At 45.4% G+C, this 13,671-nt stretch overlaps 1 protein-coding gene across 1 annotated transcript in view; it reads right to left on the bottom strand.

The window, feature by feature from the left end:
• Window positions 1-492, bottom strand: part of PDK3 (pyruvate dehydrogenase kinase 3) — a 76,270-nt gene extending 75,778 nt beyond the window's left edge. Inside the window, exon 1 of the mRNA XM_054973990.1 lies at window positions 102-492. Coding sequence (XP_054829965.1) covers window positions 102-207 — 106 coding nt within the window. The 5' untranslated portion in view covers window positions 208-492. The remainder of the gene's footprint in view (window positions 1-101) is intronic.
• Window positions 493-13,671: the final 13,179 nt, after the last annotated feature.

The raw sequence follows: 13,671 nt of genomic DNA, 5'->3' as shown, positions 1-13,671 counted from the left end.
TCGCACCGAGCGTCCTCACCAGCCCCTTCAAGGAAAAAGGGGGGAGGGGGAGGCCGTTTGGTGTGGTGCTGCGCGCGGGCGGATGCCATTCCTTCACTCACCGAAATCGAGGAACTGCTTGATCGACAGCGGCGACGGGGAAAAGCGGGAATAGTACTCGATCTGCTTGGGGATGGGGCTCTTCAGGAGCGCCCCGCACAGCCTCATGGCGAGAAAAGGAAGGGCGGGTGAAGACGGGCCTCAGAACAACCGGCCGAGCAACCGCCAGGCGCGTGCAGAGGCTCACGCACACAAACACCGGGGCGGGGCGGCCCTCGCGCCTGTCACAACGGCCCAGCACTCCACAGTCAAGCTAGAGTGCGGGGGCGGCATGAGCCGGCGTAGCCGCCCCCTCTCATCGCAAGCGGCCAGCACGCTCGCCCTCCCTGCCCTAATACTGCGGCGAGCAGTAAGCTGACTCGTCCTCGCCTGCGGCTGCTTCGCTGGGCCCAGCGACTATAGTCAGTGCCCGCCTTCCGGACCTAAGCCGCCTTCTGACTGGGCAACAAGCAGCCAGCTTCCGCGCCCCGCCCATTCAGGAGGCACCGCCTGCTGTCACCATGACGCCCAAGACGGCGCAGCCGCGAAGACTACCTGTTGGAATCCAGGCCTCTAGGAGAATTGGAAGACACGTTTGTGGGGCATGCTGCACAGGGATGAGAGAAAGCGAGCAGAAGAGGGAAGATCCCCAAACATTACTACATTACATAAATAACCGCTTTCTTGCGCACAGCCGAGACAATACTCACCCACCTTTCTCCGGCGATTAATAATACTATTTATTCCCTGATTTATAACTCCAAATACACATTATTTTATTTTACTTCATTTATATTCTGCCTTTGTCCGAAATGGGGACCCAAAGCGGCTTACATCATTCTCTTCTCCTCCTCCTCCTCCTCCTCCTCCCCCCCCCCCCCGCCCCGCTCAGAACAACCCTGTGAGGTAGCTTAGGTTAATAGTATGTGACTGGCTCAAGGTCACCCAGCAAGTTTCCATAGCAGAGGGGGAACCGAACCTCGGTCTCCCAAAGCCTAATCTGTCACTTTAGCTACACCACACATCATTATCATCGTCATTATTACTAGTTCACCTTTCCTGCCAAAACTCAGGGCAGATTACATAGTGTAAATCAGTACAAGAAAGTAGAAATCTGACACAGAGCAAACATGTTCTTCTCAAATCACTACATTTTAGTGTTTTCCCAGGTATTTTCCTGTTTTCTTCAAATGATGATTTATGACAATGTATTTAGCTGCTAAGAATTGCTGTGTTACCCTTTCAGATGTAAACTGATATAATTCTATTGCCACACACCTGATCTACAAGAGTTGGTGGTAACCTGACCTTCCTGTATTACCTTCCTTCCCAGTGCTGCACCATTTGTTTGATATGCACTTCTAGCACAATGAAACTGTTCAAAATTTAGGGGAAATCTTTGCCAGTTTCACCAGAATTTTTTTTAAAATATTGATTTATGCACAAAAAATAATGTGCACAAATTAGTTCCCCTTCCCTCTCCTCTAAGCAGTAGCAAGGACCCAAGTTTCAGAAGGGGGTAGACAAGAGAATTTTTCTTCTGTCCCCACAATTATTCTGGAAGAGAAAGAGGAGAAAGTCCTCAAAAAGAGCTTTGTTTGGATCAGCTGGCTTTTCCTACCACCGCCCTCCCAGTAAAGTCCTCCCTTCTACTTCACATTTCCTACCCTATTATATTACATCTACCAGCTGGTAGTGCTTTCAGCTCTGTTGTTATAGATACTACTATATCTATATTTTCATCTCTCTTAAGAACTCTCTTGTTTATTAAACTTAGTCATGTGATAATGCAATGTATATCTATACATTTTTCTACCTAGATAGTTATATAGCACAGATTGATACAAATAATAATGTTAGGCTAATAAATTAAGCCCACTGTCTAATATTACATAATAGTCTTTAATCCACACAGATGATTGCCTGGTTCTGGTAACCCATTTTTCAACCCAGTTTCTTATGGTGCATCTTCTAGTGCCAGTGACCGGGAACAGTAATCTACAAGAGCCAGTTTCATCATGTGCAGAATAAGCTGATGCAAGATGGGAAGCATTATGAACACCACCATCAGAAAATCTAGAAGTGTAAGATCCTCTTTCATCAACAGATTTCAGAGGGGATATATATCTGTTTTTCATAAAATTCCAGGTTTTCTTACTCTAATAAAAGCCGCAGTCAAATTTTGGTTCCTCTGCTACACAATGTTTGACTTTAAGCCTTATATTTCTTTCTATATTTTCCTTTTTCATTCTTTTTCTTATATTAGATTCTGAAGGTGCATCAGTTTTTCACTTAAGAACATTCCAGCAACATTCACTTCAGTATTTATTTTATTTATACCCCACCTTTTTCTACAATAGGGACCCAAGGTGGCTTATATAATTCTCCTATCCTCTATTTTATTCCCACAACAACCCTGTGAGGTTTGTTAGGCTGAGTTTGTGACTGGCCCAAGGTCACCCAGTGAGCTTCCATAGTAGAGCTGGGATTCAGATTTGGTTCTTCCAGATGCTAATCCAACAATTTAACCATTACACCATGCTGGTTTATTATGCATCTCTCTCCAGTGCAATAGTTTTGTGGGTGATTTTTCTGTTGTGGCATGCCATGTGGCCTTATAAACATGTAGAAAATAATTAGTCAAGATTTTCCATGCCTTCCCTTCCAATTCAGCTGTTTGCAATCTGCCCATTTTGCCCTGCAGCCAATTCCCTGCCCTCCTTTAATTACCCTCTCCTGCCCTTTCATCTACTTCCTTAGTGCAAGGACACCAGAAGAAGAGCTTGCCCTTCAGCTCTGGATGAACTTTTTTCTTTGAATGAATTACTGTTTTATTATCATGAATGACTTAGAAAAATGGGCAATTAACACTATTGCTACGTTCTCCTAAAAATTTTATTTGGTCATCTGCATCCCCCAGCTAGTGTGAGATAAGAAACTCCTGCCCTTGCCTATACCTCATGGTTGTCCATTCTGTTCTTTGATAGACTCTGATACAAACAAGCAAGCAAACCTTTATTGGCATATATAAAAATATAAGATTTTAAATACAGAAATGAGTCCATACAGAATGAGATTAAAATTACAGATAGGAACAGGGCAGCAGTACAGCAAAATCAGTATAAGATATTACTTGTCAGGGCGTATAGCCATGGCACCACAGAGAAACTTTGCTACTATTTCAGTTATTTCCCCATCTGGGTTGTCAAGCAGAAACTGAACCTTAAAATCATCAGAAAACTCTGAAAGTTGGGCTAATATAGGATGTAGAAGATCCCAGTGTGGCGCCAGATAAAAAGAGCACTGGAGAAGAACATGGGAGACAGTTTCAACACAGTCCATCAAACAAGGACAACACCTGCTATAATAAGGAATCCCATGAAATCTACCAGATAAAATGGCTGGAAGAACATTAAATCTGGCCAGAGAAAAGGCTCTATGTAAACTGGGAGCCAGGAGTTAGTAAAGGTATACTGCTGGGATACTTACATTAGGGACAATCCCCAAGTTTATGGGAGAACAAGTTCTATTAGCAGAACTATAGAGTTTGTAACTCTAATCCCAAAAGACTGGATTTTATTTTTGAGAAGGCCTCAGACTCAGATAGCAGGGATAAAGAGTCTATAGACAAGTTCAAGGAACTTATTTCAGCTTCAATACAGGCTGACCAACTAAAGTTGGCAAATTCAGATAATAAATGATATGTATAACTAGGGGGATCGGAATTAAAATGGAGTCTCAACCAATATTTGATAGTGTGAAACCATGCCTTGGGGGCCAACAGATTCTGACTGCACTCTAAGCATAAGGCAGCATATGGAACACACACAGGAACCCCCATGATCTTATGCAGAAAGTTAGAGTGAACACGTTCAACTGAATTGTCAATAGCATCAATCCAGAGTGGGGCCCTGTACAATAACTGAGCTCCAATTTTAGCATTGAAGGCTTTAAGAGCAGCAGGCACATATTGGTTACCTTGGTCAGAAAAATAAAAGAGAGATATTGCTGCAGCATTAACTTTGGCTGCATTAATAGCCATCCTACGGTGGAAGGTCCAAGTAGCATTAGATTAGAAATAAACACCCAGGTATTTAACGTGCTTAACTTGTTCAAGTCTATTACCATTGACAATCTAGGTATACAGTTCCTAGGAATTGGGAAGAACCAATACCTTAGATTTTTCATAATTCAACTCCAGTCTGTTGGTCACACAGTATTCAAGGCAACGGTTCAATAAATGATTCAATCCAACACGGGAAGAAGGCAGAAGAACCGCATCATCCGCATATAATAACAAAGGGATAGAAATGGAGCTGAGTCTAGGACTGTGACCATCAACCAGTGACAAAAAAGGGGCAAAATCATTTTGAAAAAGATTAAACAAATGGGGGGCTAAAATGCAACCCTGCTTAACCCCCTTCTTAATAAAGATCCTGGGTGAGAGTCTCCCAAAGGAAGAACACCTGACCTGGCAAGACGTTGATGAATAAAGTATTTTGATAAGAGATAATAACCTCTTATCTAATGACATCCCCTCAAGCTTTGCCCAGAGAAGTTCTCTTGAGACAGTCAAAGGCTCCCTTAAGGTCCAGAAAGGCAACATACAGTTTAGATCTTTTCCTACTCATGTATTTATTAATCAAATGAGCGAGGACTAAACAATTATCCAAAGCTGACTTCCCCTGACAAAACCCTACCTGTTCTGGACCTAATATTTTGCTAGATGACATCCAAGTGCTGAGCTTAATTTGCAGGAATTTAGCGTATTGTTTCCCAATAACAGATAGAAGGCTGATTGGTCTGAAGTTAGAGGGGTTAAGATGACAACCCTTTTTGTAAATGGGAACAATTATCGCATTGGTCCAGGCAGTTGGCAGCTGGCCAGTCTTATTTACCATAGTGAAGAGAGAAGCAAGCAGAGGGGCCCACCACTCTGGATCAGTTTTCAGCACCTCTGGGATTATCGCATCTGGACCAGGATAAAATGGTCCAAAGAGAATCTGACATATGGATTATTATTCCATTATAACAATCTAATGATACTGAATTACCAAAAAAAAAAGGCCAAAAAAGCCCCCCACAGTAGGGGGGGGAGAAATCGCTACTACAGGGACCGGGCAGGGGAAAATAGTTGTTGTGTGGGCTGGACTGAGAAAACCCAGTCTTTCTCAACCAGGCTTTGCTGAGATCTTTCCCCAAACTTTGCAGGAAAGCAGGTTTGGGAAAGATCAGAGAAAATCTGAGTAAACCCCAGGAGTTACAACAATACACCATGATGTTGTGAAGAGCAGGGAAAAAACTCTCCCAACAGTATCACATGGAGTAAATAACCCATATGGAAATAGCCATGGTTTGTGTGTTGACAGTTGGTAGCACCTCTTTCTATATCACCTATTAACAGTGATCAGTGAAATAATCTGTACAGAGCGCGGTTATCCTACTATATAAAAGGCTGTGTTCTAGGCTTTCTAGAACTTCTTCCCTGGTGCACTTCCAGAGGGCACTGCCATGGAGAGATGCCCAGAAGAGGCAGCCCGTCCCTCTGAGAGCACACCATGGCAGGAAACACTGGCCAGGATCAAGCATGGAACAGGTGGCAATGCCTGTCCCCCGCCTTCACCCAGCTGAGATTAGGAGCGGAGCAGGTGATAATGCCCACCCCCCACCATCACCCAGCTAGGATCAGGCATGGAGCAGATAGCAATGCCCACCCCTACATTACTCAGCTGGGATCAGATGCAGAGCACGTGGCAATGCCAGCCCCCATCTTCACCCAGCTGGGATCAGACGTGGAGCAGGTGGCAATGCCAGCCCCCATCTTCACCCAGCTGGGATCAGACATGGAGCAGGTGGCAATGCCTGCCCCCTGCTTTCACCCAGCTGGGATCAGGCATGGAGCAGGTGGCAATGCCCCCCTCCATAACCCAGCTGGGATCAGAAGTGGAGCAGGTAACACTGAAAGTGTGGATTGAGCACCCACCATCTCACCTGTCCAACCCTCTATTTCCAATGAGGGCCAGGCCGGTGGCTGCAGCTCGGTGTGCCTGCAAATCCCCGCCCCCGCTGCTGCCGCCACTGTAAGAAACAGGTTCCCCCCCCTCCATTTGAACACATCACTGCTCGCAAAGTTGTAAGGAGAATGCGGGTTGGACCTCGAGCCATTCTCTGGTCCTAGGGCATCACCCCCCAGAGTGGACTGATGACCTACAGGAGCAGAGAAACTGCTCCAGGGGCCACCGTCCCCCCATCCCCACTCCAGATTTCCCAAGTCTGTCCTTGCCTTCACAAACAGCAAAAAGGAGGGTGGTCCATTCTCCCCCCTTCTCCCCACCAGAGGAGGCGCCCGGGAGATCCCAAGATGTCACTCCTGGCAGCAGCGTCCTCCTTCCCCGGCATGCAGGAATCATCTGGCTGGCTTATCAGATGCCAGCAGCTCAGTCTGTCAGAGCATGAAAGCCTGCAGTGGAGCGCCCCTCCGCCCCGCCAAACATTCATGGGCCACACTTCAACTCCCTCCCCATTGCCTGAAGCTACAGTGAGGGGGGGAAGAGGGCAGGGAAGTGGGATGGGCCATCCCTTGACACCTGCTCCTTCTTGCAGCAGAGCCCATCCTATCCATCCCAGCCTGGAGCAATGAAACATTTGCGGGGATGTGTGAAGAGACATCCTGATGGGGAGTTGGGGCAGAGCTTCTGTCAATGGCAGGGAAGCATGCAAGCAGACAGGCAGTTTGTGTTGTTTGTTGTTTTTCAATACACATTTTATTAAACTGGAAACGATGAAGCTGTGCTCTGAATGTCTTTCTTGCCAAGGTGTCTCAGCTAGACAGGGAGCAAAGGCAGTTTTTGTGCAGCATTCTGAGCCACAAACCCGATCTCTTGTCCAGCCCTCATGGGGGCATGGCCGAGATGCGTGCTGCCCTGGGAAACTGCTCCCTGGGCTGGACCTGAATGGCACTCGCGGAGATTTACGAGGGGCTGGGACAGCTGTCCTCCTTATTCTCCCAGATGAGTTGCAACCTGCCTGCAAGAGAAACAGAGACATGTGTTGCACATGACCCAGGCCATGGGTGACCCATGCGTGGGTGTCCATGGTTGCGTGCTGTGGCGGCAGCTCCACAGGTGCAGCTCGCGAGCACATGATGATTGACCCTCTGGCGAGACAGCGCTCTGCATTGGGATGTTCTTCTCCTGTGCAGGAGAAAGTCAAGAGGCTGAGCACCCTCCAGCAACAAGGAATTTTGAACCCCCAGTCACCCCGACCCGTGGCCGCACTTCCTCCTCTGCTGGGAGGGGCCCCAGCAGAGGGAGTCTTAACAGAGCCCCCCAATGGGTAGCAGGCAGCCCCTCCCACATGGCTGTGTCAAGACTAGTTTTCTAGCCAGTTGCCTCTGTGGCAGGTGAGCACTGCCACCATGGCCCCACCCCCCAGGAGCCTTGCCTGCAGAGGCTGGTGGTCAGGAGAGTTCAGGTGAGGAGGGCAGCTGGCACAAATCAGCAAGCCAGATTAGCTGCCACCCCAGCTTCTTCTTACCTGTCAGTGCTCTCTTGCTCCTTCCTGAGCAGGGACTCTGGAGTTAGATAACCTGCAAGGGGACTTGGGTGGTGACAGTTAGTCAGACATTCTGGACTTTAACCTTCTTCCCTTGAGCAAGTGCAAAGTGCTCCCAAATTTCTGCTGAGTCTTCTCAATGCACTCCTGACCAACCTCTGTGAGTACCCACTCTCCCACATTGGGCACAAAGTCCCTGCAGCAGGGGACTGACCAGCAGAGACTCCAGCTGTCACTGGAGTGCGGCTGGTCACCCACTCACCTGAGTTCATGAGCGTCGCAGCTGGAGGTTTTGTGGGGTGTATGGGCAGGTGACTGGGTGTGGGGAGGGGGGCTTGCCCACCCCAGAAGCACATGCAGATTGGTCCCCACGGTAGTGACCATCCTATGCCCCATTTGGGCTGTGTGGGTGAGACTGAGCACCAGGAGAGGGGCCCAAATTTTCCCATCCAATTGACGCTTATGGGCTACGCCAGAGCATAACTTTCATGGCATAACTTTCTGCCACTGCAGGGGGTGTTCCTGGGCCCAGAGTGGCTTTGGAAGCCGACTAACTCACGGCCTGCCCCTTCCAGCACTGGCATGGAAACTTGTGCCGTACTTGCGCTTCCACCAGGCCACTAGCATTTTATATCCAGCAATTCTGGTGTCCTGCCTGATTTTACAGCCAGTATTTCAAATGCAATAATAAATAATAGTGATGATAGTGGAGATCTCTTCCAAGTTCCTTTTGCTATTTCAATTTTTCCTGTTAAAGAGCCATTTACTAGAATTTTAGCTTGCTGATGAGTATAGATGCTCTGCATCCAATTTTAAAATTTTATGCCACAGTTCATACTTTGTAATACTTTCATCAAAAATTTCCGAGACACATTATCAAAAGCTTTCTCAGCATCCAAAAACATAAATGTCGTTTTTTCCTTTTTTTTTCTTGAATATTTGATTGTGTCAAGCAAATATCTGATGCTATCTCTCATATATCACTTTGGAACAAATCCTGTTCAATCTTCATGTATTAAATCTGGAGAACATTTAGTCTCTCTGCCATTGTTGTAAAAATGTGATAGTCTTCAATCAGACATTTTTGTTTCGGATTTATTACCTCCTCCACGGTCCAAACCAGAGAGCTCCGTGCAGGCTGGCCCAGAACTCGGAAGCAGAGGCCAACTCCAGGGAGCAAACCAACATAATACAATAACAATGACGTTATGTTGTTATAAGGTCATAAAGGGTTTTTTTCACACACACACACAAAAGTGCTTCATAACGTCATAAAGTTTTTCACAAAAAAAGAGAAGCACCTTGGGAACGGTGGAAGAGGTGGGGGAAGGGGGAGGAAGGAGCTGAGAGGAGGATGGAGAGACTAATCAGCGAGAAGTGGCCTGCAGAGGGGAGAAGAGGGCAGAACGGAGGATGGAGGGGGAAAACAAAAGGAAAATTCTGCATGATTGAAAAAGCTGACTCAAAACTGCATTGAGAAAAACATTGGGGAATAAATGCAGGCAAAAAATCCAAAGCGAAATCTTCAAAACACCACATTGAAATCTGAAGGGGGAGTTAAGCATCCAGAATTTGGAAGAGACACTGAAGAGGTATGGGGCCAAAACATTGAAAATCGCCCCCCTCCCCACCCCCACCCCTCACCCCCGGCAAAAAAGACCCCAGGCAGGATGTGAGGAAAATGTGACATATAGTAAGGCTCCAAATATTTGCTCCACCCGTTTTCCAAGTACTGTTTTAAAAGCCAGAGCTTGCATGAGGCAAGGGTGGGCGCTGGGAAACCTAAGCAAGGCTGTGGTGAGCATCTGCCCATTCCATTTTCAAGCTACTTTTTTAAAAAGGTTAAACCCTAAAACAAAGAGACTGTGGTAAACTTTTTACTCTTGTCAGTTTTTATTTTATACCTTCCAGATAAAAGGCTGCTTTTAAATTATTGTAATTCCACTACAGCATTTTCAAGTTCAGATCACCAAATATTGAGAAAAGAAAGAATACATTTGAAAAGTTAGTAATACTGACCAATAACATGGCAAGGGGTGAGGGAATATTCCCACCAAGGAGAAGGAATTATAGTTTGAAATGGCATTTTTACAAAATTACAGAAAAAGAGGTAGAGAAACAGATACTAGGGAATTATACAGTTGTCCTTCCCTTAGAAACACTGAGCATCTGTCTCTTACAAATTATATCTTCACAGTGTTCATTTTTTCCCTCAACAATATTCTATGACAAGCTGCTAGGAAAAGTACTGTTCTTTTCAACTGGATTATAGCAATAGATGGTTGAAAAATATAAGAGCCACCAGGAGATCACTTCTTGTGTGTTTTCTGAAGGCAGGAGACAATGTTCCTCAACTTTAAAACTCTTCTCTGTTTTCAGTCATTCTCTGCTTTGTCTATGATGCTTGAAAGCTGGCAGGATGCTGCTGACAGGAAACTTCAGATATAATCATAATAAATACTCAGCGCTGCTTCTAGATTCTCATTGTAGATATGACTTATGCCTGACTAGAAGTTTTAAAAATCACACTGTCCCACACTGTCCAGAATGGGTAAACAAACGTACATGGATCTATTTTTGCCCTTAATTACAGAACATTGCAAAAGGTTAATTCCCTCATTCACAGCTCCCTGGAACAAGGCTGCTGCTTAGAAATCAGTATAAGTTAAACCTCAGCATCAGGATGTAGTGCTCCATCTTTAGATTCAAGGTTTAAGATTTTTTTAAATTACAGTGTCCTGGGGAAAGTGTCTGCTACCCCCAGACTTACCCGCACCTACAGGAGCAGCAGCCAGAGCTGGGGAAGCCCCCCCCCCATGCACCGGCCTGGCTCACAGTGGCAGCGGAGGCTGCGGAAGCAGGGGCTGGAGTTGGAGAAGCCCCTGATGCACCAGCCCGGCTCATGGTGGCAGCAGAAGCCAGGGGAGCAGCAGACAGAGCGAGGGAAAACCCCAATGTGCAGGCCCGACTCAGAGCCACCAGCACACCAGAAGCCGCCCAGGAAGCCCCCAACGCACCTACCACTCCTGCGACAGCCTGGCAAAGGGGGAGGGATGCCAGCAAGGAGTGCAAGCCCCCAGGAGGGAACCTACCTAGGCCAAGCTGAGGAAAGGCAGAAGACTCAGGGCCAAGCCCAGTGTGGCCCAGACAGCCACACCCTGCAAGAGGAAAAAGAAGGCAAGGGGCAGATCCTGGGTTTAGAAGGGAGGGAGGGATTAACAGAGATAGGCTAGCTGTACTGGCAATACTTCTGGGAGGGGGAAGGGAACATCAGGGACAGACTGGTGCCTGGAGGGGGCCGGAGCCCAGATAGGGGAAGGCCCCATAAAGTGGATAAGAGAGAGAGAGAAGCAAGGCAAGCCAGAGAGAGAGAGTTAGGAGAGTGCTGTCTATCTGACAGAGGGAGAGAGGGAAGTGGGTGCTGTAAACCCCACTCCTCTCCCTATTTTGAGGCACCGTTTAACCTGAACGAGGGGGGAGGCCAACCTGGAAGGCCCACCACCCCCATGCGCCAATGCCTCTGAGCCAGAAGCTGACACACAGCAACCTTTTTCACATGCATCCCCCTCCCAGTCTGTTTCTGTCTACCTGTTACCTTTGCTGGACCAAGGAACTTATTTCTACAATCCTTTAAAAATCTAAGATCAAGTAAGTCGCTATAAACCTGGCCCACCACTAGATCATGAAGGTTGGTTGTCAAATGGTTTTTCAGAACCATGTTTAAGCATTCCTCCTAGCAGCATAAATGTAAAAAAAGAAGACTCTAAAAGCAATAGCTATTAGAGAACCATTATGGTGGAGTGATGAAACTTTCAGAATAGAAGCTGGTAGGCCAGATTCAAATCTCCACTCTGCCATGAAGCTTGCTAGGTAACCTTGGTTGCTTTCTCTGTTGTGAGGATAAAATGGAGGAGGGAGAACCATGTACACCACCCTGAGCTCCGTGGAGGAAGGGTAGGACAAAAATGTATTAGACAGATAGCACAAGTTTTGTGCTTCCATCTCTGGTTTTTAAACAGTTTCTATGCCAGTTTTGCTGATCTTGCCAGTCTGTTTGAACTGGCTGCATGAGGACAACATGTGTATGACTTGTAGGTATTAGATATGTTGATTCAGTGCATCAGCAAACTTCCTATCTGGAAACGCATTTTCAGTGCAATTCTTTGATTAGTTTATGCAGCTGAAGAGCCAAAGAACAAAGAAGAACAAAGAAGAAAGTGAGATTATCATGAGAACAAGCTATTCAAAGAGACTACATCTCTGGAATAGCTGAAGAGCCAAAGCATACCAATGAGGTCCCTTCCCCCTCTGTATGTTGCAGAAGACATTTGTTGTCTGTCTGTCTGTCTAGTCTGATGTCAGGAGAGGTCCCACTCTCTTGACTTTCTATAAACTATGCAAAACTGAATTATTCAGAGTGGGGTCTTTTCATTCAGGTAACAGGGCTGTGTTGTAAGAAATGGCTCAGAGAAGTTTTGGTAAAAGGACAGGGTCTATCGAGACTGTACTAGTGGATACTGTCTGTTGATGCAAATATGTTCCTACTGGGTACTTTATGTGTTGTTTAATATATCATGTCAAATTACTTATGCTTTGCTTAAGCAATGTTTCATCTTTGTATTTTGAATGATGTTTGTTTTCAAGTTATATACCCTATTGTATTGTTTATTGAATGTCCCAGCCATTGATTGTACTGATTTATATTGTGTAATCCACCCTGAATCTCAGTGAGAAAGGCAGACTATAAATAACATATAAATAAATAACAATATATTGCAACGATGTAGTAGTTCCCAGCTTTCGTTTTTTTGAAAGGTAAGTATCTAGCCCTTTTCATTGTGGAGTTAAGCTGGCCAGGGAAATATGCTAGCTGTATCATTTTCCTTATAACCCTGCAATGAAAAGAGCTAGAGACTTACTTTTTTTTACAAAACCAAAGCTAGGAACTAGTACATTGTTTCAATAGATAATTATATAACACTGTGGCAATATAGCTATAGCCAATCTTGAAAAAAGCCTAGTGATGGCACAGGTAGAGGAACAGCAGAAAGGAAAGTGCTGGGAAAACTTCCATTGGGATACTCCACTTCTGTTGCAAGTGCAGTGGCATTCATAGCAGCAATGAGAGCTACATGAGGAATTTTCTGTGTGGAAGCAGCCATGACTAATGTTCTTCCACCAAAATTATTTTACATTTAAATTCCTCATCTACAGCTATATTTTAAAGTCAATCACTTCAATGTAAAATGGTGCTAAATCAGTTTTCTGTCAAATTACCTTTTCAGGATGCTCTTCTTGTTTTATCTGTACTTTCTGCATTATAAAGCACAAAGAATCATGCTTGTTTTGGTTTGAATGTTCAACAGGCTAAAATGTTATCTTTAACCTTTCTCTGATACACTGACCTTCAAATATACAGTTGTACCATTTGATGATATACTGGCATAAATCTGGATCTTTGCCAAATTCAGAAGGTCAAGAGTGCATAGCTCTTCTGGGAACAGTGTCAGTGTACAGTGAGGGTAAAACTTAAAGCAAATGTTTATTAAACTTGAGTGATTCCCCTTTGTTTTTGCATGTTTCCTGACACACACAGTAGTGATATTGCCATATTTTCCTTGGACAAAGAAGAACTAAAGAGTACCAAATATGTGTTCACATCTAGTGTCTTGCTCTTTTTTGCTCTGGAAGACAATTTAACAAGATTTAGCCACACCATCTTTTCTGTTATAACTGTGAATTATAAATTGGGTTTTCTTCATTTAGTATATATCTATCTTCTTGCTTTCAGACTTTTGACTAAGATGCTAAACATTAGTGACCAAGTTATCTGTTCTTATCAGTTTAATAGGGTGGCATGGCCCCCACTGGCTGCATATGATCCGATCTCCACTGATCTCTCCCTGTCTACTGCTGCCCTGCCTGGAGCATGCTCTGCTGAAATCACTGTCAGAAGCAATCACTCTTAAGCTGGTTTGGCTGTGCTGGAACCATGCTTCCTTCTATTCTGTTTGTCCTTTTAAGGACACTGATGAGCAA

Source organism: Eublepharis macularius, chromosome 3, assembly GCF_028583425.1.
Source record: "Eublepharis macularius isolate TG4126 chromosome 3, MPM_Emac_v1.0, whole genome shotgun sequence".
Classification (NCBI taxonomy): domain Eukaryota; kingdom Metazoa; phylum Chordata; class Lepidosauria; order Squamata; family Eublepharidae; genus Eublepharis; species Eublepharis macularius.
This window is presented reverse-complemented; position numbering and strand designations above follow the sequence as displayed.